This window comes from Loxodonta africana, chromosome 9 (genome assembly GCF_030014295.1).
Source record: "Loxodonta africana isolate mLoxAfr1 chromosome 9, mLoxAfr1.hap2, whole genome shotgun sequence".
NCBI classification, from domain to species: Eukaryota; Metazoa; Chordata; class Mammalia; order Proboscidea; family Elephantidae; genus Loxodonta; species Loxodonta africana.
Genome location: NC_087350.1, coordinates 98,495,916 through 98,522,827, shown reverse-complemented (window position 1 = coordinate 98,522,827; position 26,912 = coordinate 98,495,916). Strand labels below are relative to the sequence as shown.

At 39.7% G+C, this 26,912-nt stretch overlaps 1 protein-coding gene across 1 annotated transcript in view; it reads left to right on the top strand.

Moving 5' to 3' along the window:
- ADAMTSL1 (ADAMTS like 1) overlaps positions 1–26,912 on the top strand; it is a 389,822-nt gene that overhangs the window by 17,557 nt on the left and 345,353 nt on the right. The window contains exon 2 of the mRNA XM_064290455.1: positions 22,524–22,651. Within this exon, the coding sequence (XP_064146525.1) occupies positions 22,524–22,651 (128 nt within the window). The remainder of the gene's footprint in view (positions 1–22,523; positions 22,652–26,912) is intronic.

The following is a 26,912-nucleotide window of genomic DNA, read 5'->3' as shown; positions in this document are numbered from 1 at the left end:
ATTTGCCATACTCTGATGCAGATGCTCTTGTATTTATTTGCCCGTCTCCCCTGATCCCACCTGAGGTACTGGAAAGACTTAGCACTTCAAGTTTACCTCTGTTCTGTCCTGTACCAAGGTCAAAGCCCCCTGCCTAGAATCTTCTTCCTTCCTCATCAATACATGCTTCAATTTTCTTATCTGTAAGCCAGAATTTGGTTCCCAAAGTTTGGTCAGTGTCAGAATCAACTGGGTACTTGTTAAAATTATGAAGACCCATGCCCCAGCTACTGCAGTGAGCCTGGGCCTCTGTGGACTCGATTTGCTCTCCAGGAGATACTGATCTAAACCAAAGTTTGAAAACTGCTGGTGCAGTGATTAAGAGCAGAAACTCTTGAGCCACACTGGCTGGATTCAAATTCTAACTCCACCAGTGTAATCTTTCTACCATTTTCTGTGTCTTAATTTCCTTGTCTGTAAACAGGGATCACAGTGGCATCTGCCTCAAAAGATCAATTGTCTAATAACACAACTCGTGAGATGTAATTAGCAGAATACCTCACACATGTAGCAAGTGTCCAATTAATAATCTCTACTATTATGACTTCCTTTCCTATACTATTATGACTTCCTTTCCTATACAGCTGAAATTCCTGTATCTCATTCCCAGAATTCAATCTCTTACCTTTTCCTGGATTCCAAGGAGTTGACAGCTGTGCCTGTTAGCTAAAGTCTCCCATATGATCCCAAGAAAGGGGCTGAGAAGATAAACTGGGGTTCCTTTTAAATTTTAAGGAATCTGGACTCCCTGATTGATGAAAACAGCGTACTTGGCTACTAACCAAAAGGTTGGCAGTTTGAGTCCACCTAGAGGTGCCTCGGAAGAAAGGCTTGGCAGTCACCTTCCCAAAAATCAGTCATTGTAAACACTGTGTAGCACAGTTCTTCTCTGACACACATGGGGTTGCCGTGAGTCGGAATCAACTCAAAGGCAGCTGGTTTTTTGCTGCCCACTGAAGCCAGGTAGCCTAAGAATAAAGACAAAGGTTGGCTGGAGAATATCATCCTGTGAATTTTCTCATCAATGCTTGTCTAATTCAGGGTTTTCAACCCTCTCGTGCCTCAGAATCACCTTGGGAGCTCAGAATTGAAAAGTCTGGGCAGCTGCCACCCTCTCCATGCTTTCCTCTCAAGAGATTCATATTCAGTAGGTCTGGGAAGGGCCCAGGCATTGGCTTTTTTTTTTTTTCCTTAAGTCTCCCAGGAAATTCTAATGTGTAGCAAGAGTTGATAACCACTGGTCTAACTGAATATTAAAAAAGATGCTAAAAACCTCTCGCCTATTAGATTATTGTCATAGAGTAGATTTCCTTCGTATCTTTAAGATGCTTTATAGAAACACCCCAAACCTTAGAAACTCCTTTTCCCTAAAGCAGGGATAATATACTTGTTCTAATAACTCAGAGTTGATGTGAAGGTACTTTGTAAATTATAAATACATATGTGTATGCATGAGACAAGGATTATGACATATACCACGAGGATGATTATCCTAGCACATTACGTAGTAGACACAGAGATCCAGGACTCTTCCAGCAAATAGACTGCAGTGTATGCAGAAGTAAATCTACCAGACATTTGGCTGTATAAACTTTATTTTTTTAAATAGGAATCGTGAACATATTAAATGATTTTGTACAAAACATAAAGCCAGAATCTGAGCCTGATTTGCAGGGATAAAACAAAACAAAGCCGATACTCTGAGGGTATCCAGCCTCCGGCATAGTCTAGCATCTGATCTTTTTTTTATTTTCCCTTTTCTAAATGGCCATTTTATCCTCCCACTATTTTCCCCTGCCCTCCTCAGACAACCAACTTTAATTCTTATACAGATAGATTACTTACTTATGTCCCTAGCCCACTTTCTTAATTAGACATAAAGAGATTCTAACTTCTTATCTGTTGGACAAGTGGTTTTAAAGTGAATTTCTCTCATCGTTTTTACAGTTCTCCATTCCTTAACCTTAAAAGTCCCTTTTTTTGTAAAATGCCCACAATACCTGCTGTGCCTCACAAGAGTATTGTGAGGATCAAATGAATATATCTGAGTACCCAGAAAACTGTAAAGCCCCTATTGTTTTATGCCCCTGTTCAAAGCCTGCAGTGTCCCCAGCCATCAGTCTACGTGAGGACCATACCTTCAGCTGGCATTCAAGGCCATATCCCAGCCCACAATTCCAGCCTTATCTCCAGCTATTTCACCACATGTGTCCTGGCACACAGGTAACTGACCAGGCCAGACTTAGAAGCAGTTGTGTGTCATATAGATGACCATAGGGAGAGTTCAAATTAGGGCAGGCAGCAATTGTTATGGAAAGGGGAAAACAGAAAGATACATTGCAGAAGTAGGCTATACAGTACAGGCAGTTGTTTTAGGTTTGTGTGTCATGTATATGTGTATTTGTGTGCGGCTGGTTGGGATGGGGGGATAGGAGATTGGAAAGAGGGGAAAATATCAGTGTTTATAGACCTAGTAATGTTAAAAGACAGAAACGTTGTGTTAAGTCGAAGAACTGCTAAAGAACTGGGGCCCAGATTAATTGAGGTAGGTTTTGGACGTACTGAGTTTGCGGTATTAATAAGGCATTCAAATAGGTAGGAATAAGATATTGGGATTGTTGTTGTTAGGTGCCGTCGAGTTGGTTCCGACTCATAGCAACCCTGTACACAACAGAACAAAACACTGCCCGGTCCTGCGCCATCCTTACAGGCGTTGTTATATTTGAGCTTATCGTTGCAGCCATTGTGTCTGTCTAGCTCATCAAGGGTCTTCCTCTTTTCTGCTGACCCTCTAATTTACCAAGCATGATGTACTTCTCCAGGGACTAGAGAAGAATAGAAAAGGGTGCCATGGAAGAACCTTGAGGATTATAGTATTTACTAGTCAGGATGAGTAAGAAGAAGCAGAGGAAGGAACAGGCAAGTACTCACTGCCGTGGAAGCCAGGGGAGCATACTCCACAGCCAGCTCTGAGGGAAGGTCAGAGGATGTGGTGAACTTCAGTGGTGGGGCAGAAGCCAGGTTGCAAAGCGTTAAGGAATTTGGGGGTATTGAGGAAGTGGGTACGTTGGACGTGGATTAGCCTTTCAAGAAGTTTGGACATGAAAGGAAGGGAGGCAGGAGAGAGGGTTGAACCCTTACCACTGACAACGTGAAAAGTAAAGGCAGGAAAGCACAAAGCAGGAGCTATGAGATAAAAGTCAGCTTGGCTTTAATAAAAAGGGGAGAAAGTGCTTTAGCCTTAATAGTGAAAAGAATGCTGATAGCAGCCGTGTGTGAAATTGATTTCTGAGGCCCAGCACCAGAGAGAGAGAGGCTGTGAGGCAAATGGGGTAGTAAACCGTGATTTAGCACCTTTACTTTCTCTGCTTATTACAAAACAGGCCTTAAAAAAGATGCCTGTGGTGCACCTCAGCAATCTTGATATTGTCTGTGGCCAAGGCCTGTTTTAATATATTCCTGAGGCATTTTAGTGATTATAACATTGCTTTAGACATTAGTCTGTTAACTTTCCCATTGCTAAGCATGGTTAATGCAATGCATGTAAAAATTACTCCTACCATTAAATAATAATTGAATGATCCTGCAGGAACAAGAGCTGTGCTGAGAACAAAAAGGTGGCAGATGGGAAATGCTTGCCTATAGAAAGCAAAAATTAAGCTTTTAAAATTCTCCAAGAAACCTTATTTGCTTTTTCTTTACCAAGTGCTGAGAGTTAGAGAAGGACTCACAAGAATCACGAAAGTTGTATTATGTTTCATATGCTCAGAAACATTTAAGAAACGGTTTCGTTAATGGCTCTGTGACACTGTCATTTAATTTACAAATGTGTAGAAGATTGTAGTACTTTCCATATACACAATATATGCAATACTGAATGACATTTTCCAATTATGATTTTAGAAATGCTAAAAGTACACGGAATTTTTAATGCCCTCAAAAACACAAATAATACTTCTGTTGAAGTTGACTGGAAGATTAGGAAGAAAAGAAGACTGGTATACATGTATCTATATAATCATATAAATACACGTGTGTGTGTGTGTGTCTAATCACTAGTGATATTATTTTCCATCTCTGTACAAATAGATAAAAAAAAAAATTTTTTTTCCACACAAATAGATCTGTACTGTTCACAGATAATAATGACAAATTACAGTTGACCCAAGAAGACAAGTTCCTTTAGAAAGCCAGTCTTTCTTACAGTGGTCTTAAATAAGGAACTTGCATGTATAATAGAAAGGAAAAGTTGTAGGCTATTATGTTTGTGAAATAAATAATCATTTACCTAGAGAATGCTTGACCAGTTGACTGTAGTTACCACAAAAGCTGTACTGAAGCAGTGCAACTGACTCTCTGTGGTTACAGGGAAAGGACTTAATGTGTGGGAAAGTGTATCTGTGAATTTAAATGTGAAAGAAAAATAATTACCAGTAGGAAATTATACAAGTAGAGAACCACAAAACAGAATTTCTGATCTGCTACAAAACAAATTATATTGTGAAAATTATTGATATAGCCGTTACAATAAAAAACCTCCTAAAAATAAATAAATAAATCAGAGCTTAGCCCTTACGTAGAAATTAATATACAAACTGGGAATCATCAAATAAAGCTGATTTTTTTTCCCGTGATTTTGGAGAGTTTTGCTTACAAGTTTTTACTGATTTTCAGAGACTTACATAGTGTTGTTGTTAGGTGCCGTCAAGCCGGTTCCAACTCAAAGCAACCCCTATGTACAACAGAACAAAACACAGCCCAGTCCTGCGCCATCCTCACAATTGCTGTTATACTTGAGCCCATCGTTGCAGCCAGTTGTGTTAGTCCATCTCATTGAGGATCTTCCTCTTTTTTACTGACGCATTAATTTACCAGGCTTGATGTCCTTCTCCAGGGACTGATCCCTCTTGATAACACGTCCAAAGTATGTGAGACATAGTCTCACCATCCTTGCTTCTAAGGAGCATTCTGGTTGTACTTCTTCCGAGACAGATTTGTTTATTCTTTTGGCAGTCCATGGTATACTCAGTATTCTTCATCAACACCACAATTCAAAGGCATCAATTCTTCTTCAGTCTTCCTTATTCACCGTCCAGTTTTCGCATGCATATGAAGTGATTGATAATATTATGGCTTGAGTCAAGCACATCTTCGTCTTCAAGGGGACATCTTTGCTTTTTAACACTTTAAAGAGGTCCTTTGCAGCAGATTTACCCAATGCAATGCATCTTTTGATTTCTTGACTGCTGCTTCCATGGGTATTGACTGTGGATCTAAGTAAAATGAAACTCTTGACAACTTCAATCTCTTCTCCATTTATCATGATGTTGCTTATTGGTCTAGTTGTAAGGATTTTTGCTTTCTTTATGTTGAGATGTAATCCATACTGAAGGCTGTGGTCTTTGATCTTCATCAATAAGTGCTTCAAGTTCTCTTCACTTTCAGCAAGCAAGGTTGTGTCATCTGCATAATGCAGGTTGTTAATAACATCTTCCTCCAATCCTGATACCACATTCTTTTTCATATAGTCCAGCTATAAGTAAGCTGGAGCCCTGGTGGCAAAGTGGTTAAGAGCTCAGGCTGCTAACCAAAAGGTCAGCAGTTCAAATTCACCAGCCACTCCTTGGAAACCCTATTGGGCAGTTCTACTCTGTTCTATAGGGTTACTATGAGTTGGAATCAACTCAACAGCACAAAACAACAAATATGTAAGGTAGGCTTACATAGTACACATTTAATATTGAAAAGTACAGGGTATAATTTAGTATTTTGTTTATTATTCAGAAGTCACTTTAATTTGGCAGAGTTTCTTGATCCTGATTATTGTGTTAGTAAAAATAAGTCCCAAATATTTTGTTTCAAGACTTGTGAATAAAACAAGTTTTGTAGCCAAAGCGACAAGATTGCCTCTAACTTGATTTCATTTAGTAATTTTACTGCTCAACGCTCTTAGCTATTTTAGCACTTTTAGTTCTTAAAGTATTTAAAGCAACCCTATGAGTAAAATAGAACAACTGTACATGCCTCATTTTACAGATTAGAAAATTGATTTGTAATTGTGTCCAAATGAGATAGCCTAATTGAGAATTATAGGCATTTTACGGCCTAGGCATGCCTTATAAATTGATCAAAATTCCTCCTTGTGGAGGTAACTAAACTGAGGCACAAGAGAACCAATATGCCTAAAATACCACAGTGGCAAAGTCCAGGTATGGCAAATATACCGCAGTGGCAAAGTCCTGATCCTATCAACATTGATCCATGTACGTCCTCTGATGAATTTAAGCATTAAAAGTGCTCACAAAAAATTAAACACTAAACATCCACTGGGAATCTACTCTGTTATGAAGCTCCATGTTAGACATTAGATATGTATAGAAGAGTATCACATAATCCCTACCTCCAAGGACTTCTTATCAATATTTTTCCTCTATTATTAGTTTCTTTAAAACATCACGGCTCTATTGTTTAAATATTTAGATTTATTTTTACATAGAATCTAATGGAAATGTAATCTCCCCAGTCCAGAATCCTTACTTCAAAATGTATCAACAGCGCTACTTTCAGGTCATTTTGGGTATATGATTATGTAGTCCCTAGTTTTTTTTTTTTTTTTTAGTCCCTAGGTGGCACAAATGGTTAAGGGCTTGGCCCCTAGCCAAAAGGATAGAGGCTCATAATCCACCCAGAGGTACCTCAGAAGAAAGGCCTGGCTATCTAGTTCCAAAAATATCACAGCCATAGAAAATCCTGTGGAGCTCAGCTCTACTCTGAGACACCTGGGGTTGCTATGAGTCAGAATCGACTGGATGACAACTGGTTTATGGTTATACTATATTAATTTTTTCACTTGTTCGAATAGGATTTAACAAGTACGTTTTGCTTATTTGTTGGTAGAGTCCTCTGCCTTTAATTTCTTAAGTATGACTGCCTCACCCCTATCATCATTCCGAGTCACCCCTCCTAATCCCAGCATGGTCGTCTCCGTGAAGTGGTGCTTCCCACGCCTTGTGGAAGGACTGATGGTTGTTTACTCAGTCATGAGGACACTTTGACAGACAAACATTTGGGCTTGGATTAGGCTAGAAGAAGGCAAGGTGTGACAGATTATTCATGTTTCAGCTTTAAACATTTCAGGTAAATTTAAAGTTGACATAAAAAGACGTGAATAGGCAGAAATGTGATAGTCGTCTTTTTTTTTTTTTCTTATGGGTCAGATTAATTTTTGTCCTCTTCCATTTCCTAACTTATCTGCAGCTTCTGCATATCTTGTTTTCCCTCCGTCTTTAGAGAATCTGAATGTATATGAACAGGAGGGGAAAGGACCCTCATTATGATTTAGGCACTCAGCTACAATGTATCCTGTACTGCCTTGTGTTAATTATTCAGTCAATGAATATTCACTGAGACTCATTACGTGTCAGAGTTCTACAAGGCACTAGGGGTACAAAAGCATGTTCATGTTTGTCACTACCTCAAAGAACCACACAATCCAATCCTGGGAATAAACCTGCAAACAAGTTAACTACAATAAAGTGTGCTTGACACATGGTAAAACAGCCACGTGTGTAATGTCTGAGAAATATACTCAAAATACATGCGAGGCAGTGATTCTACCTGGAGATTAAAGAAAATTTCACTAAAGATGGCATTGGAGCTGCATCTAAAAGGAGCAGGAGTACATAAGTCAAAGAAAGTAAAAAACGTACAAGGGAGATGGAGAAGGAGGAGAATCTAGGGGTGAGCAAGACCGAGAACAGAACACGCAAAAAACCAGTTCCAGTAGAGTCAGCTCCAATTCATGGTGACCTCTTGTGTGTCAGAGTAGAACTGTGCTCCATAGGGTTTTCAATGGTTGATTTTTCAGAAGTATATCTTTCTAGGTGCTTCTGGGTGGACTCCAGCCTCCAACCTTCCGGTTAGCACCCAAGCCCATTAACCATTTCTACCACCCTGAACAGGATACCAGTGGTGCCCACTTACTTTTCCTGGAGTGTAAGGGACATATGTAATCCAGAGCAGCAGAGATGAGCAAAAAACGCTGATGTAGGGTCAGTTTAGGAAGGCTTTTGTATGCCATATTAATAATTGGGGCTTTTTCTGATAGACAATGGTTTGTAACCTTTTTCTGAGAATATGATGAAAGCTATGAATCGTCTTTCCAGAAATATGATAATAACACACATATGCCTCAAATGTTGCAAACAGTTTCTGAACATTCACAGTCCACCTGGAATCTATTACTAGGTTCCACCAGCTATAGGCAGTGGAGCCATAGAAGGCCTCTTTGCAGGGAGTGAACAGTTCAGCTCTGTATTCTGGAAAAGATTCCTGGCAGCAGTGTGGAGGACAGACTAGTGGGAGGAGAAGCTGAAGGTAGAAATATCAGTTGAGTATTCTATTTCAAAACTCCAGGTTACAAAATAGTGGTGCTGGAGTTGTTTCCTGCTGTCAAGTCAATTCTGACTCATAACCAAAAAACCAAACCCACTGCCATCCAGTCAGTTCTAACTCATATCGACCCCACAAGATTTCCAAAGCTATGGATCTCTACGGAAGCTGACTGCCGCATCTTTCTCCTGCTTTCAACTCTTAATGACCCTATAATTAAGGCAGTGAAAATAGGGGTGCTGGGGGTGGGAATGGATTCCAGAAATGGAATTGATAAGACTTGGTATCAGATTAGTTGTGGAGGATGTTGGGCAGTCAAATATTTTGTCAGTATTGGTATTTATCTTACTCCTCCACTAAATTATAAATCCTCTAAGAGATACACCAGGCTGGGCTAAGGGGAGTGGGCAGAAGCAGAAATGTAAGCATGCATGATTAGAACTCAAGAGTCATGAGAAAGCAACATGAGGGACAGTAGACTATGGGGTAGTGAGCCCTGGGGCTGATAAACAGTTACTAGTAGCCATTGGTAGTGCTAACCAAAAGGTCGGCTGTTCAAATCCACCAACTGCTTGTTTAAAACTATATGGGGCAGTTCTACTCATAGGGTCACTATGAGATGGAATCAACTTGATGGGCAACAGGTTTGTTTTTTGTTTTTTGTTTTTTAGTAGCCATTGAGAGTCAAATAAGGAGCTGTTGATAACAGTACACCTGGGTAGGAGCCAATCATTCCAAAGCAGTAAATCAAATTATCAGATGCCATCTGTGTTTTACTCAGCTTCCTGGCCCCAGAACATCTAGTGAAGTATAGACGCTGAAGAGATCTGTTGATATATAGGCATGAGTCTACCTTAAGCAATTTGGATGCCTCTTGATTGCTGGGATACTTGATTGGTTTGCTTTACATTCGTGATGGAAAAGTATTATCAGGACCGTAAGCAGACCTTCAAAATGATTTACTGCCCAAACTGCAAATTGACTGCTCCAAGCATCCAAGCTGCTACCTACAAGTTAAAATGAAGACACAAAGGTATGGTAATTGAGAGAGCTATTGCGTTTTAAAACATGCATCTGAGTTACAGGTGCAGAGTTTTTGACAGAATTCAGCTTCTCCCAATGTGGAAGAAGGGCTGGTGGAGGTACACGTTTGAAGAGAAAAGAGTTAATTCCCAGAACTTGAAACATGTTGAAAATTTAAATAAGAAGATACTGCTAACTCTGTATACGTGTGGATGTGCTTATTCTCTGCTCTATGTTTTTGAAAGACAAATGGCAAGTAATCAAGGATTTAAAACAAAACATACTTCCAAAAGCCTTTCATTATCTAGTATTTGTCCAAATCTCTTACATTTTCTGCTAAATAACATTTATAATAATTGTCTCATTGATAATTGTAGGTAACTTGAAAATAGCAAAGCACTACTCCTGCCCTTGGATGGTTTACAATCTAATTGAAAAATAATTGTTGTGCAGAATGATAATTCTAAAAAATCAGTAAAGTCTAGTTTTAAGTTTCTTTTATTCTATCTGAATTCTTTGCAGATTGAAAATTTACAAATGGAACATCAAGTAATTGCAGGCTAAGCAGAATCTGGAGATAGTAAGAGCTTATCATTTTCCTGCTTTCCTGGGAAAAGAGAATTTAATGTGAGCCGAAGTAGAAACAAGGATGTAGGAAAGAAGTAAGCATCATTTTGAGTTAGGGAGAGTGTTTTGGATTTCAATTCCAAGTGTTCATCCCACGATATCTGGATAGTACTTGAGAAAGAAAGCATAGACCACAAACATAGGAATAAACCTAAACTACTTTTTTTTTTTTACACCCAGAGTTCCATGGTGCCTTGTTCAAAGCCACTTCACCTTTTTTTTTCTTTTTTTTCTTTCCCTCCAGTGGTCACTGTGGTCAACCCAGATGAGTTGGGAAAGTTCTGCTAAAACCAAAGACTTCCTTGCTTGATAGTGACATCAGGTTAACTGGTCATCTCTATCCGCTTCTTTACTAATCAATTATAATGTGGGCTTTTTGTCCCACAAACTCTAAGCCATATTATTGATTAATTTTTCTCTTTCTGTAGTGAATCAGAATATGAGGTTTTTCTCTGTCAGGAATTCTTTCTCCATGATTCTAAATTCCAACATGTGCTTTCTAGCGCCTCAGATGTTTAGTTCGTTCTACAGATGTTTTGTAAATACTTTCAGCCAAATTTGCAGGGCTGCAGAAAGGATCTGTGGCTGATTGGAGTCGCAGTTTGGACAGAGCCCGTTAGATTAGATGGAAACGGAAACAGAAACTTCTAACTGGCTCTCCAGAAAGGCAAGAATTCACAAGAAGAGCAGAGAAGGAATTTTGTTTGAGGGAGCGTTTCAGACATGCCTGTTTTGGGGAGTGGAGGGGCGTGGAAACCCTGGGAGGTGATTTCTTCACTGTTTTCCTTCGTGCTTGGCCTACATGATATTTTCCACTGGAGATTTTTTGTTCTTTCCCAAGCATTAAAAAAAAAATAGGAACTGAAACAGTGGCTTTATTTTTAGAATTCCAGGTAAAATGGCTTGAGTTTCACACCTGAGAGGGAAGTAATATAAGCAACCAACCAGTTGCCATCGAGTCAATTCCAAGTCATGACAACCCCATGTGTTGCAGAGTAGAACTTCACTGCATAGGGTTTTCAGGGCTGTGACTTTTTGGAAGTAGGTCACCATGCCTTTCTTCCAAGGCACCTCTGGATGGGTTTGAACCATCAACCTCTTGGTTAACAGTCAAGCATTTAACCATTTCCACCACTCAGGGACTCTGAAAATAGTATAAAGGGTTCAAAATATCTCAATGATGCCAAGAGTCAAGAAGGTGGTAACCGTTGAATAAATGAGTTTGGAGAATGAGCGCCGTTTCTACAAGGTGCAGTTCTCCTATGGTCCAGTTTTCCTTTGTGAAAGAAATGGAATTCCTGACTTGAGCTTTCTACTCCTGATTGAGCAGCCCGTAGTTTAGGAGTTCTATTGTTACAGTTATCATAAAGCAAATTGTCATAGTGGAAAAAGAATACCAGACTGACAATTTCTAGGAAAAAAAAAAATCTCTTTAAATCTACCATATCATAATTTTTTTCTTTTCATCCAAACTTGAGGAGTTTAAATCTCTATCAAAAAAAAAAAAATGCATAGTAATATTTATCTTAATATTTTATCAGTATTATGACAGAGTAATCAAGGTGCTTCTATTTGCTGAGTTTATGCTTTTAAAGTAATACGAACTGACAGTGACAGAATATTCTCTCTAGGCATTTCCTGGAGATAAGCTGCCTTAAAACACTGAATGACCAGTCACAGGTTTCCTGAATACTAATCTTTTTCATATCAGCAATTACTGATTTTAATTCAACTGGCTGTGAAACTGTCTTCTGGTGGAGCTTTCCAAATGCCCAGAGGTTTCTCAGCGGTTTCCTAGATGAACTGTAATTCAGCCTTGTCCTTGGGTAGAATACAAGAAAGTCAAGTTACCATAGTTCTGAAATGAAAATCTTCGGAAGCATTTGACATTGAGCAGAGTCAAGTTTTTGTTTCCTGAAGAGTAATGAAGTTGTCTTAATTCCATCTCCAAGATGGTACTCCCAGGTTAAGAAGGAATTCCGAGGACAAAATGAGATTTTTTGAAACGAAAAGCAAACAACACCAGTTCTTGTTGTTCCATAACAAATTCATGTACTGGCAAATACTGCTTAAAGTGGAAATGGGGGTCGAAGTTTGAAGCTAGGTGGGAAAAAATAGGTGGTCAGACATGAGTATAAAGCCTGACTCCACTAGTTGTTAACTGTGTGACATGGGTGTGAGTAGGTATATTTGTGACATGAGTGGGGAGATAAAATAACATTTATTATGTCAGAATCTACACCAGGTACTTTATATATGTTCTCTCACGTAATCTTCGCAATCACCCTAGTAAGGGAAGTACCAGTGTTCCCATTTTACAGATGAGGAAGCTGACTCAAAGAGTTCTGGCAATGTGCCTAAGTAAAGTTTTCTCACTAGTAAAGTTTCATTCCCAAGTTGTGCTTTTTTTCCCACACTATGCTGTGGGTTGTCCAACCTCTCTGAGCCTCAATTCTTTTACTTGTAAATTAAGGAAAGAAAAAACAATTCCCATGTGACCTGGCTTGTTGTGAAATTAAATACAATAATTTATGTAGAGCCTGACATACTTCCTGGCACATACTTATTAAATCTAAGCTTTTCTCCCTCACCACTAATCCTGCAGGTTTAGGTGCAGTTAGGAGAGTGTGTGTATGGCGCATGCGCGTGCATGTGCGCACATATACACACAGAGTAAAAGAAAAAGGAAGACGGTGCGCAAAAGTCCTTCCATGCCCCGTACAGCTTTTACACCCTGTTACAGAATTGACTTTTCTCCTCAGTAGCCAGGGACAGGCTTCATGTGGTGGCCTCTGAAAGACCATGCACTCTGTCACTGGCAGTTCATCATGTCCCCCAACAGTGCAGCAGTGATAAGAACCAGATGATTCAAATTTCCTAAGCAAAGCCAGCAGCAAATATCATCTGGGAAGACGCATGCCTCAGTATCCACACACCATGCCCTTAAAGTACATCAAAAAGCTAATGGACTTTTATAAGAGCCCAGAGCTGCTTAATGTCTATAAGCTCTCTGGAGCAGGGAATCACAACCCCTACCACAGTTGGCAGCAGAACCACTATTCCAAGTTGTTCAAGAAGCCAGGGATTAGATAAGATTTATAGAGACCTGATGTATGTAAGGGGGGCCAAAATGGAATCCACAGCTTCATTTCCAAAGTTTTGTACACGGACAGGATGTTTCTGTGTATAGACTTCTCTGCTCTGCATGGGCACACCACAGAAAAATGGTTCTCCCATCACTGGTGGAGTTGCCCGTCTTTTTAATTTTGAGGTGTGTGACCTCCATTTGGTACACTCACATACATAACTCCAGATGCTTAAAGCTCAATGCTGTCTGTCTGGAAAGAGGAAAACCAGAGGCTCTGGTACATTTTTGCTGATCTTATAATAGTAAGCACACATCTTTGCCACATCCCATAGCCCTTCCGTTACTTTTAGGGATCTGTTGATGTCTGAAAAACAGTTTGCTTATGGTATAACTTCAACTGTTATATGACTTCAATTTTACAAAAACCTATCACCCATTTCCCCCACACCTACTTTCATTTTCATTTAGTTCTGTATAGCTTAACCTCTCATTACAGCATTTGGAAAAAATATTTGCCAAGTACCCTGTACATGTGTGTGTCTCTGAGCAAATATAACTCTAGAGTCTTCGTCCTTTTTTAAGTTGTACTCCATCATGCAACATCTTTCATAAGTCCTTGATAACCTGTCCAGATTCCAGAGAAAGTGATTTTTGTATAAAGTGGTCCACTGGAGGTCATTCTAAGGTTAAGTGCCCATTGGGCAGTGAAATGCAGGGAAAATATTGCTTCATGTGATTACTCAAAGTGTTTAACTACTTGTAGCTGTCAGGCTTGGAGCTGTTCACCTGAGACTTCGTTGCTGCATTTGGCTCTGAAATCAACCACAAAACTATTAGATGAAAACCACGTTTAGATAAGCCAGTAATGGCGAGAAAATGACACCATTCTGAGGTTGATGGATTTAGGGAAGCTCTTCTCATATTCATAGGAGGTAAAAAATGAGCTGTGACCACAATCTGTATTCCATGCAGTTGGCATTTACTCAGGCTTAAAGCCTCTCAACTGGCCAGGGGCAAAGGATGGATGAGGTTGGGGAGTCGATTGCTGAGTTTTTTAACAAGAAAGCAGTTGATTTAGGAGTCTTCATCAGTACTACATCCAAAGGTCAATATACAGCCCCAAAGACCTAAAAATGGTTAGACTTTTTTTCTAAACTAAGTAACTCAAGGGAAGTATTCAACTTTTTATAACATCAAATACATGCTATGGTAAGAATGGGATTTATAATGAACATTTCCTTCAAATTCAGCATCAGACACAGTTTTGATTTTTTCTGATAAATCTCCAACTGGTGAAACACTGGCCTACATAAAGAAATTCATGGTTGCTCTTAAGCTCTCTGTCATTTCGTGTTAATAGCTAAAGACCATGATCTTACCTGGCACTGTTATTGAAATTACCAGCAGTGGAACCAAGGATAAGCCCTCAATCACTGTGTTTTTATAGCATCCGTGACTTTGTTTCTGAGACATGAAGATTAAAATGCTATAATGATGTGATGGAAATCAAATTGGAAAGTGTTGATGGGCTGTATAAAAAAGCTTTGATTTTTTTGATTCAGAAGCAACCAGCATTGATTTTGTTGTTACTGTTGTTAGGTGCCATCGAGTCAGTTCTGACTCACAGTGACCCTGTGTACAACAGAATGAAACGCTGCCTGGTCCTGCGCCACCTTTGCAATTGTTGCTATGTTAGAGCCCATAGTTGCAGCCACTGTGTCAGTCCATCTCTTAGAGGGTCTTCCCCTGTTTCACTGATTTTACCAAGCATGTTGACCATCTCCAGGGACTGGTCCCTCCTGACATCATGTCCAAAGTATGTAAGACACAACCTCACCATCCTTGTTTCTAAGGAGCATTCTGGTTGTACTTCTTCCAAGAAAGATTTGTTCATTCTTTTGGCAGGCCATGGTATATTCAATATTCTTCGCCAGCACCACAGTCCAAAGGCATCAATTCTCCTTCAGTCTTCCTTATTTATTGTCTAGCTTTCGCATGCATAAGAGGCGATTGAAAACACCATGGCTTGGGTCAGGCTCCACTGAAAGGATACCCTAATGCACACCTTTCCTGACTTTAAACCACACAGTATCCATCATTCTGTTCGAACAACTGCCTCTTGATCTATGTACAGGTTCATTATGAGCACAATTAAATGTTTCTGGAATTCTTCGTAATATTATCCAAGATTTGTTATAATCCAAACAGTCGAATGCCTTTGCATAGTCGATAAAACACAGGTAAACATCCTCTGGTATTCTCTGCTTTCAGCCAGAGTCTATCTGACATCAGCAGTGATATCGCTGGCTCTACATCCTCTTCTGAATCCAGCCTGAATTTCTGACAGTCCTTGTTGATATACTGCTGCAGCCACTTTTGAGTGGTCTTCAGCAAAATTTTACTTGTGTGTGATAGTAACGATATTGTTTGATAATTCCGCATTTGATTGGATCACCTTTCTTGAGAATAGGCATAAATATGGATCTCTTGCAGTCAGTTGGCCAGGTAGCTATCTTCCAAATTTCTTGGCATAGATGAGTGAGCACTTCCAGCACTACATCTTATTGTTGAAACATCTCAATTAATATTCCGTCAATTCCTTGTTTTTAGCCAGTGCATTCAGTGCAGCTTGGACTGTTTTCTTCAGTGTCGTCGGTTCCTGATCGTACGCTACCTCCTGAAGTGCTTAAACATTGACCAGTTCTTTTTGGTATAGTGACTGTGTAGTCCTTCCATCTTCTTTTGATGCTTCCTGTGTCGTTTAATAATTTTCCTGGTAGAATCCTTCAGTATTGCAACTTGAGGCTTGAATTTTTTCTTCGGTTCTTTCAGCTTGAGAAATGCTCAGCGTGTTCTTCCCTTTTGGTTTTCTATCTCCAGGCTTTTACACATGTCATTATAATACTTCACTTTGTCTTCTTAAGCTGCCCTTTGAAATCTTCTGTTCAGCTCTTTTACCTCATTATTTCTTCCTTTTGCTTTAGCTACTTGATATTAAAGAGCAAGTTTCAGAGTCTCTTCTGACATCCATTTTGGTCTTTCATTTCTTTCTTGTCTTTTTAATGACCTCTTGCTTTCTTCATATATGATGTCCTTGTTGTCATTCCACGACTCATCTGGTCTTCGGTCATTAGTGTTTGACATGTCAAATCTATTCTTGAGATGGTCTTTAAATTCAGGTGGAATATATTCAAGGTCATACTTTGGCTCTTGTGGACTTGTTCCAATTTTCTTCAGTTTCAACTTAAACTTGCATATGACCAACTGATGGTCTGTTCCACAGTCAGCCCCTGGACTTGTTCTGACTGATGATATTGAGCTTTTCCATCGTCTCTTTCCACAGATATATTTGATTCCTGTGTATTCCATCTGGCAGGGTCCACGTGTATAGTCGTCATTTATGTTGGTGAAAAAAGGTGTATTTGCAATGAAGAAGTCGTTGCTCTTGCAAAATTCTATCATGTGATCTTCAGCATCATTTCTGTCACCAAGGCCGTATTTTCCAACTACCTATCCTTCTGCTTTGTTTCCAACTTTTGAATTCCAATCACCAGTAATTATCAATACATCCTGATTGCATGTTTGATTAATTTCAAGCTGCAGACCATAGTAGATTGTATGATTCAAAATGGCCAATGCCAGTCCATTTCAGCTTACTAATGCCTAAGATATCAATGTTTATGCATTCTATTTCATTTTTGATTACTTCCAATTTTCCTAGATTCATACTTCGTACATTCCACATTCCCATTATTAATGGATGTTTGCAGCTGTTTTTTCTCATTTTGAGTCATGCCACATCAGCAAATGAATGTCCCAAAAACTTGACTCCATCCACATCATTAAGGTCACCCTTCCCCAGTCGTATTTTGAGTGCCTTCCATCCTGGGGGGCTCATCATCTGACACTATATCAGACAATGTTCCAGTGCTATTCATAAGGTTTTCACTGACTAATTTTTTTCAGAAGTAGACCACTGGGTCCTTCTTCCTAATCTGGCTTAATCTGGAGGCTCAGCTGAAAGCTATCTGCCATGGTTGAACCTGCTAGTATTTGAATACCAGTGGCATAGCTTCCAACATCACAGCAACATGCAGGCCCCCACAGTACAACAAGCTGACAGATGCGTGGGGGGTTGTTACTGTTAGCTGCCATCAAGTCAGCTCCTGACTCCTGGCCACCCCATGTACAACAGAACGAAATATTGCCCAGACCTAAGCTAATCCCAAAATCGGCAGTTCATAGGATTTTCTTGGCTGATTCTCCAAAGTAGGTCACCAGGCCTTTCTTCCTAGTCTGTCTTAGTCTGGAAGTTCTGCCAAAACCTGTTCAGCATCATAACAACATGAAAGCCTCCACTGACAGACTGGTAATGACTGCATATGAAGTGCATAGGCCGACCCTTTGTCTACTTCTTATTTTTCTTCTCCCTCAGTTTCCCTTCATGCAATATGAAGTTTATGGTTTAAAGTCAAGGGGAATGCACATCTCAAAGTATGAGAAAAGTAAGCATGAGCTCCACCTGGACCAGACACAAAATTTGTTTCCATTGAAAGTGCACTTAGAAACTGCAATAAACAAATACTTGGAGAGTTTAAACGGCCTGTGAGGCAGTGCTGAAATGACATTTCTGGTGATAGATGTAAGAATCTGGCACAATTAAACAGGAGGAGAATCACTTTCCTTTAACATTAAACATGGACCCAGTTGCAATGAATTATGGTTACGCCACTCGTTAAAGGAAGACTTGGAGTTTGTTCCAGTTTGAGAAATAGGCTCGTGTCCTGCTTCTCAGTCAGTGTGTGATCTCCTTCGGAGAAATGTGGGCGCTTACTGTATCTAGTTGTGCTGAAACTTGTCACTTGTGATGAGGTGTGTTTAGTCAGCCAAACCTCACCTGACAGCCTCTTTAGTGCCGCTTCAGACAAGGCACGTGTAAGATGTCAGCCAACCGTAGTGCAGAGTTTGAAACTATTTATTTTTCTGGAAAAACAAAATCACAAGTACTTATTATTTCATGACTGTCTCAACCCAGCAAGCAGCCAGAGGGAAATCCCCCAAGGATTTGGCTTTCTGGCTTTCTTACCTCACGTGAGAGTGGAGTTCACGTGGGAACGCAGCATGTGTGATTTTGAATGTGTTTGATCTTTGCAGTTGTAGTAATGAGATGTCATCATAGTTTGTAATCGTTCATCTCTCATTTTAATTACTGCACGAATGCTAGCATTTGTGATGCTGGTTTTTGTTTCAGTCACTTTTAATTTGAGTGAAATGAGGAAAATTGCATTGTACAAATGTTTGTCACACAAATAGTTATTGCATCAGGCAAATACTGCACTTCGCCCAACAGTCCAATCTTCCAGCCACACAGAGCAAAAAAGAAGGGAGTTGAGAGGTTCTCAATAAACTTTTAAAAATCTGAGGAATGGCTTTAATGGGCTTATGGAGAAGAGGTTTCGGAATATGGCCTATCAGTGGCAAAGGGTCTTTTCTCCCTTCCTATTTAATTAAACTCTGGAAAGAGAGTACCCCATATTGTAGTGATTAGAAGTTGACTTTATTAATCCTGAAAACCAGGCTTCGGAGCACAATAAATACTTCCTTTAGGAAAGACAGGCTTTGGGGTTACCAATGTGTTTCCATTAGCCATTCAGTGTCGTATTTTATAGGAACCTAAAAGTGCTGGCAGGTTGCATCACCAGGCAGATGCAATATGGCAGGTGGCTGGGAGGTTCTGCTTTTTTTTAAATAATGTTACTGTTGATAATCATAATAATAGCATCAAATGCCTTGTTGTTGTTGTTGTTAGGTGCCACTGAGTCTGTTTTTGACTCATTGTGACCCCATGTGACAGAGTAGAACTACCCCATTGGGTTTCCTAGGCTGTAATCTGTACGGGAGCAGATCGCCAGGTCTTTCTTCCGGATAGCTCCTGGGTGGATTTGAACAACCAACATTTTGGTTAGCAGCCTAGCAATTAACCATTGCACCACCAGGGCACCTTAGCCAGTGTATATATAACAAACAACCCACTGCTGTCAAGTCGATTCCGACTCATAGCAACCCTAAAGAACAGAGTAGCACTGCCCCATAGAGTTTCCAAGGAGCACCTGGTGGATTCAAACTGCTGACCTTTTGGTTAGCAGCCATAGCTCTTAACCACTATGCCACCAGAGTTTCTAGTGTTTTATGTAGTGTTTATTATTTAGGCCTTATGTGCTTTTTTGGAGTCCAGGAGTCGTACAAATGGTTAAGCAGTCAACTACTAACTGTGAGGCTGGCAGCTTGGATCTGCCCAGAGACACTTCAAGAGAAAGCCTTGGCCATCTACTTCCAAAAGATCACAACTGTTGAAAACCCTATGGGGCACAGCTCTACCCTGATATACATGGGGTGCCATGACTCAGGGTCAACTGAACAGCAACTGGTGTTTGGTTTGGTTTATGTACTTTTTATATATAACCTCTTTTAATCCTCACAATGACACAGTGATGTAGGAAATGTTATTATACTCATTGTTCGATGAGAAAACAGAGGCATAAAAAGGTTATATATGTGCCCAAGATTATACAGCTAGAAAGCTGTGAGCCAGTATTCCACCCCAGGCTGAGTAGGTCCATAGTCCCTGCTTTTAACCACTGTGCTACCCCCACCTCCCCTTTCAAATGTTTTTCTCACAATCTAAATAAAGCACGCACCAATTAGAAAACCCTGAGGTCAGGTTTCTGACTGAAGTTCCACAGGTTGTAAAAGTTCCAAGAAGCACTCCGTTTGACAATGGAGCCCCATAGCAGTAGATCTATAGAGAAATGATAAAGGATTATAAAGGATTGCACTACTGCAAAATAGTTTTCTGGGAGTGAGAAGATTTTTTTTTTTCGGGGGCCCCTCCTCCCTGGATGATACAACCCTAAGCATAACTAGGTGGGACATGAAAAAGTAAAAATAACAGTCATAATAATCATAGCTAGCATTTGTAGAGTTGACTGTGTGCTGGTCACTCTCCTTACATCATGTCAAGTTCTTACAACCTTCTTAAGAGACCATTTTCCCGTCACCTCGAGAGCCCAGGTCCACTCGAGATTCCACACCACCCATGCTTCAGTTTTACCCCTTTTCATGGATAAAACTGAAGATAAAACTGTCACATTGCTTAAGATGCACACTTGCTTTACAATTTGGTTTTCCCAACTATAGTATAGAAATTTCAAGGTCTGTCATATGTGTATCTGTGATTGATATGAGAAGATGCCATCTGTAATGTTTGTATATCTCATTTGGTTTATTCAGTGAAAGACTTGGCCACAATTTACACTAACTATTTGTAGAACTGTATACCTACATATGTAGTATATCCTCAATTTATTATAACATAATAATTTTCATTAATACTCACTGAGTGCTTTACTCTGGCGTTTGTCCTGGGCTAAGTTCTTTAGCTAATCCTCCTGTATACCTGTGTAGTGTGTGTGTGTGTGTGTGTGTGTAGTGGCATGATTATATTTTCCCCATTTTATAAAATGGTAAATTGGGGCATAAGGAGGCAGTAAGTTACTTGTTCAAGGACACATTGTTAATAAAAAACAGAATTCATATGCAAACTAGACACAGTCTCTAACTACACAGCCTGCTGTATTTACTGTAGCACAAACTTTGTATTTGTTTTAAATGAGAAACACAACATTGAGAATGTTACACAACAACATTTATCCTCACAGTGGATGCAGATTTCATTAGGAAACGTGCAAGTAGTAAATGAATCTGTCTAGAGACAATCGCTGTGTTAGTCAAGTTACTTCGTGCAGTTATTCCATTGAACAGATCTGAAAACTGAGAATGAAATAACTTCATTAAAAACAGTTGTCAGTTGTATAAAATGTTGTTAAATTTTGGAAAGTAGTGCTGATGTGCACATGTCAAGCTTCCCAGAGCAGGAACTTCTCGAGGAGTAGCCTCTCTTCACAAAGAGACGAAGAGTAGACTCATGCAGCCTGGCAGACTTGTGACTTCTGTTCATCTTCCTCTAATCCAGATACTTATTGCTGGCCCCCTTTTCCATTTTTTCCATTAGTGTAATCTCTTGGCTTCCAGCCGTCATTAGCCAGGAGCCTTACACTCAAATATCCCTCTCCCAAACGCATGTTGTTGTTGTTAGTTTCCATCGAGTTGCCTTCAGCTCATGCGGACTCCTTGCATAACCCCATGGACAGCAAAATGAAACATTGCTCAGTCCTGCACTGTTTTGGGCTGGGTTCTCTAGAGAAGCAAAACCAGTAAAGTGTATAAATATTTATATAGAGAGAGATTAATATCAAGGAAATGGCTCACGTGGTTGTAGAGGCTGGAACATCCCAAGTCCATGGATCAGGATAGAGGCTTCTCCTGATCCACGTAGCCACAGGGTCTAGTAACCCCAAGGTTGGCAGTTTGGAGAGCAGGGCTCTTGCTCACAGGCTGTGAAGATGGACGAATCCCAAGATTGGCAGGCAAGACCGCAGGTAAGTTGCTAGCTCAAGTCCCAAGAATCAGAGGTCAGACAAACAGGAACCTGCTGCAGGATCCAGAACCAGCAAAAGCCCCCAAGCCTTGCCAGAACATCTGCTTATATTCAGATGTAGGCCACATACCCAAGAAAACTCCCTTTCAGCTGATTGGCTACTTACAGCAGATCCCATCACGGGGGTGATCACATATCAAAGCTCAACAGGGAAGTGATCACATTATACGGCTGCCAAAACTCTGAGAATCATGACTGAGCCAAACTGACACACAGCCTTAACAATCACATGCATCATCTTCACAATCATTGGTATGTTTGAGTCCATGTTGTGCCTGTGCATCTTGAATGCCTTCCAACCTAGAGGGCTCGTCTTCCAGCACTGTATCAGACAATATTCTGTTTGACCCATAGGATTTTCTAATTTTTGGCAAATTTTTTTATAAAGGAGCTCTCGTGGCACAGTGGTTAAGTGCTAGGCTGCCAACCTAAAGGTCTATATTTTGAACCCGCTGGCTGCAGGCGCCAATGGGTGTTTGTGTGTGTGTTTTAATTTTTGAAAGCGTATCACCAGGCCCTTCTTTCTACTCTGTCTTAGTCTGGAAGCTCTGCTGAAACCTGTCCACCATGGATGACCCTGCTGGTGTTTGAAATACTGGCGGCATAGCTTCCAGTATCATAGCAACATGCAAGGCACCATGGTACCACGAAGCGACATGTACACATTCTCTAATTGAAAGGAATCTGAGAATCTAATGCATGTTTCATCCCCAGGAGAGCACCAGGTATAGTCATACCAGCTGCCCACATTGTAGGATGCATATTTCAGGGTGCTGACCACCCTTTCATTTCTCACAGAGCTCCAGGACAGCGCGCTCCGAGGAGGACCGGGATGGCCTGTGGGACGCCTGGGGTCCATGGAGCGAGTGCTCGCGCACCTGCGGTGGAGGGGCTTCCTACTCCCTGAGACGCTGCCTCAGTAGCAAGTAAGTTCAGCAGGCACTGGAGGTCTTTGGTGAGGCCTGGAGGTAGCAAGTTCGAGAGGTGTATTTTTGTGGTTAGGGTTATGAAGAACATTTTGTTGTTCCCACATCCAGGTGAAGGAAAGGAATTTTTTTTTTTTTTTAATGTCCATCCCCAGATAGACATTTATATACTCTTATGTGATATTCAGTTGCTGTTGAGTTGACTCCAACTCATGGCAACCTCATGTGTGTGAGAGTAGAACTGTACTCTATAAGGCTTTTAATGGCTGGTTTCTCAGAAGTAGTTTGCCAGGCCTTTCTTGCTTCAGCTACATGTGAAAGGAAGATTTTTTTATTAGAAATGAAGTTAGTGTCTTTAACTAACTAATTGCCTTAACAATTATGGTGACCATAATAGCAACAGTGATGATGTATTCTGGGCACACTGAGTTTATGATGGATTTCCAGTGTTATCAAGTGCTTTGCAAATGAATGATATGTTGGTTTAGTTTTGTAGATGTTGTAATGGCTGAAGTTCCCTAAGGTCAGTGAGTGATAAATTTTGAATGTGAAGAGGTTTTTAAGAATAGAAACTGCAGCAGGAATTGGAACATGAATGGTGGGAGGGATGATGACGGTGGAGGGAAGGGTGACTAACAGTGTCAAAGCTAAAAGGAAAAGGCCTTAGAATGGAAAGTCTTTTTTAATATAATTTTAATAATTCAAAAGTACTTCTTTAGCTGTGTGGTCTATGACTAGGTTTGTCTGCAAACTATAAAATATAAAGTTCCATGGTAATATTTTTTAATGAAAGATTTTATTTGATGGTGAAAAGTGTTATACGGAGCAAGAGGTTTGATCAAAATCACTGTATATAATAAAACATGAAATAGAAGAAGAAAAAATATGCATCTGCTGATTCTTCTAGAATTTTCATAAACAGCAGAAAGTAGCAGGATATTAACTTATCTAATAGAGTGAGAGTTTATTGAAAGCAGAGTCTGGGTCTTATTTCTTTCTGTTTCACCAAGGCCTCCACAGGGTTTGGCATATATTAGGAGCTCAATAAATGTTTCTTCCCAGTGGAACCAGTGTAACCCTGGAAAGCATGGCCAGAAGTTATAATCTGCAAGATACTAGATAAATTCTAGTATTTGGTCATTCTGGTATCTGGGTCTTCACTGAAGGTGGGTCTGTTGTATTGCATCCACCAACAAGTGTGTCTGTCCTCTTTTGAACCCAGCTTCATATCAAACCAGATTCCAGACCTGATACGAAAGAAAGCCTAGACCTTTCCTCCTTATAAATTAACTGCTCTTTTAATGTGAGATATCAAAAACATCCTAAATCTGCAATATATGATGTTATGTGATAATAGTACTGTGAGGCATAACTGATAATAAACAGATACCAACAAAGCCAAAGTGTACAAATTTGGTATGTTCCTGTCATCAAGTCCTCTCAAACTAGCATGCTTGAATAATCTGTAGAGATGAATGAAAATATGTCACATAAAGCTAGTAAGATACATACGGGATCTTCTGTATTGTCTCAGTGATGTCAGTATTACAATGTGGTAGGGTAGTTTACTGAGCAAGAGACTAAGAAGCAAATAAATCAAATCACAAATAAAAGTTTATCATTCAGTAAATAATCAAATATTGATGCTATGTGAAATTCAAAAATGCCACTTTATCACCCAGTAAACTAAGACTCCAGTTACTAGAATTTTATTGAGAGTATTCTAGAAGATAGCTTTTGTCTTCTAGTATTAGTGAGTTGGAAAAGTAAAATTTAAATTAAAAAAATTATAAACCTTGAGAAAATATGTCCCTATTTGACTTTCTAATATTGAAAAATATATGCAGTAACTCATTTTAGGTTGGATAGGAAGCTAAAAAAATAGAGAAGATGTCAGGGGAACCCACCCATCCCTTAGGGATTTGAAGAAAAAATTCTCCAAACAGGTGGCATTTCTAGATCTGGCAAGAACATAAAGAAATATTATTGTGTGTCTTTATTTTCTGGTGCTTAATATGAACTAATACATTATAAAAATACATTATACACATGGGTATATTCTATGCTCTTCTAGAAATACAGTCATTCTTTAGCAAATTGAAACTTGCCACCATCATTGAGTGCTGGGGCAATCTGGGTAAATAATGAAAAGCACTTTTTTTTTTTTAACCATAAAAGGACTCTTCACAGGGTAAACATAAAGTTCTGTGAAATAGGTTACTTTCAATAATGAAGATAATTATATGTGCCCTACATATGTTTTGAGCCCGTTCCTCAGTAAGAGTTATGTTAGGAGGTGAGTTTATGTTGAGCTATACTGATTCCGATCCTCCTGAGACACCAAAAAACAAAGCCCAGTGCCGTCAAGTGGGTTCCAACTCATAGTGACACTATAGGACAGAGTAGAACTGAACTGCCCTGTAGGGTTTCCAAGGAGTCACTGGTGGATTCGAACTGCCGACATTTTGGTTAGCCACTGATCTCTTAACCACTGTACCACCAGGGTTCCTCTTGAAACAACAAATTGGCTCAGCCGTGCATTCTGTAATCACAGTGGGTTTTCAGGGAACAACATCATATGATACGACCTGACTAGCTCACTAGCTCAGTGCCTTAATGAGTTAAACCTCCCAGCTACAGATTTACAAAAAAGAAGAAAGAAACAAAAGTAAGGCTGTGTTATTGTCTCTGGAGGCATATTGATTCTAGAAAATCTGCCTTCCAAAAGCAACTTAAAGATCCGCAGGGAATAACTGAATGCAGACATCGGGAGGGTATCACATCGGCATGTGATGCCACTGAATATACAGAGATGCTGCAATAGTGACTTTTAAAATGACTTGGCTCTTATGTCAAGTAACACTTGTATTTTAGAAAAGCATTTGATAATCTAGCTACAAAACATGCTATCATTAAATAGCTTGGATAGCTTCTTCGTGATCTAAGACTTTTATGTGTGTGGTATTTTTCAAACTGAGGATCATGACCCATTAGTGTTTGGTAAAACCGATTCAGTGAGCCACAGTCATTATTTTAAAAAATGAAATGGAATAGGCTATGAGGTAATAGTAGTAAGAATAGTTATCGACTTGTGAAACTTTTATTTCAGCTTTATATATTTCATGTGTGTCCCGGGTTGTGATAGAAAATATGTATCATTTCAAAAATGTTTGAAAGTTGAAGTTATAGAGAACTTACTGTCTTAGGTGTCTGTAGAAAAACAGAACTAGATAGATAGATACATACATACATACATGTATGTGTATATATAATATGTGTATATGTATTTATATGCATGTATTTTGTGAATGTATAGAGTGGGAGAGATTTTAAGGAATTGGTTCATATGATTATGGGAGGTCCTGGCAGGTCCAAAATCTGTGATAGGCTAGAGATTCCTGTTATCTTGTATCCCCAAATCCATAGGCAACAGGGAAGATTCTTACAGTCTTATGTCCCCAAATCCCTAGGTCAGGCAACAAGAACTGTGTAGGAAGTCTGGCAAGATGTCTATTTATAGTCTGGAGACAGAATGCCCTGTAGGGCAAGCTCCATGTTTTGCCCTTAAGGCTGTCAGCTCATTGACTGAGGCTCACCTGCTTCACTTTTTTTTTTTTAATCTGCTTCACTTAAGGCCAACTGATCTAATCCCATGCAGTTACTTCATCTGTGGCACCCAGACTGGTGTTTGACTAGAGTTTGAACTTGGCTAGGCTATGGTGCCCAGTTGTAGCCTAGTCAAGTTGACACAAAATTAACCATCACACTCACTATGGCAAAGGGCTCTCCGGGGACTTGATCACGCTTGCTCACCCAGGAGGGACCCCAAGTGTCACCCTTCCACAATCAAAACTAAGCTTTCTTTACCTTGGGATTATTGTATTATTATTGTTGAATTAAAGATTCCCGGAATACTTGTGTCTCCTTGCCTTTCTCTTTTGCCACTTCATATCACGTGTAAGTTTTATAACACAGAATTTTTACCCCCATGTTTTCTTTTTTTTTTTATGGAATGAAAATTGTGGAGCATGCCTCCTTTGGTAAATAAAGAGCATCAAGCACTCATTTTTGATGACTTCTAACCTTCTGTCTGTGTGATTTGAACCCATTTGCTTAGCATCTTAGAATGAAAGCATAGTGACCTTTATCATCTTTTAAGTCGCCAAGCACCTAGGAATATCTATTTGTTTTTTTAATAATATTATGTTTTCAGTGAAAGTTTACACGGCAAATAAAGGTCCCATTTCTACACAAATTGTTT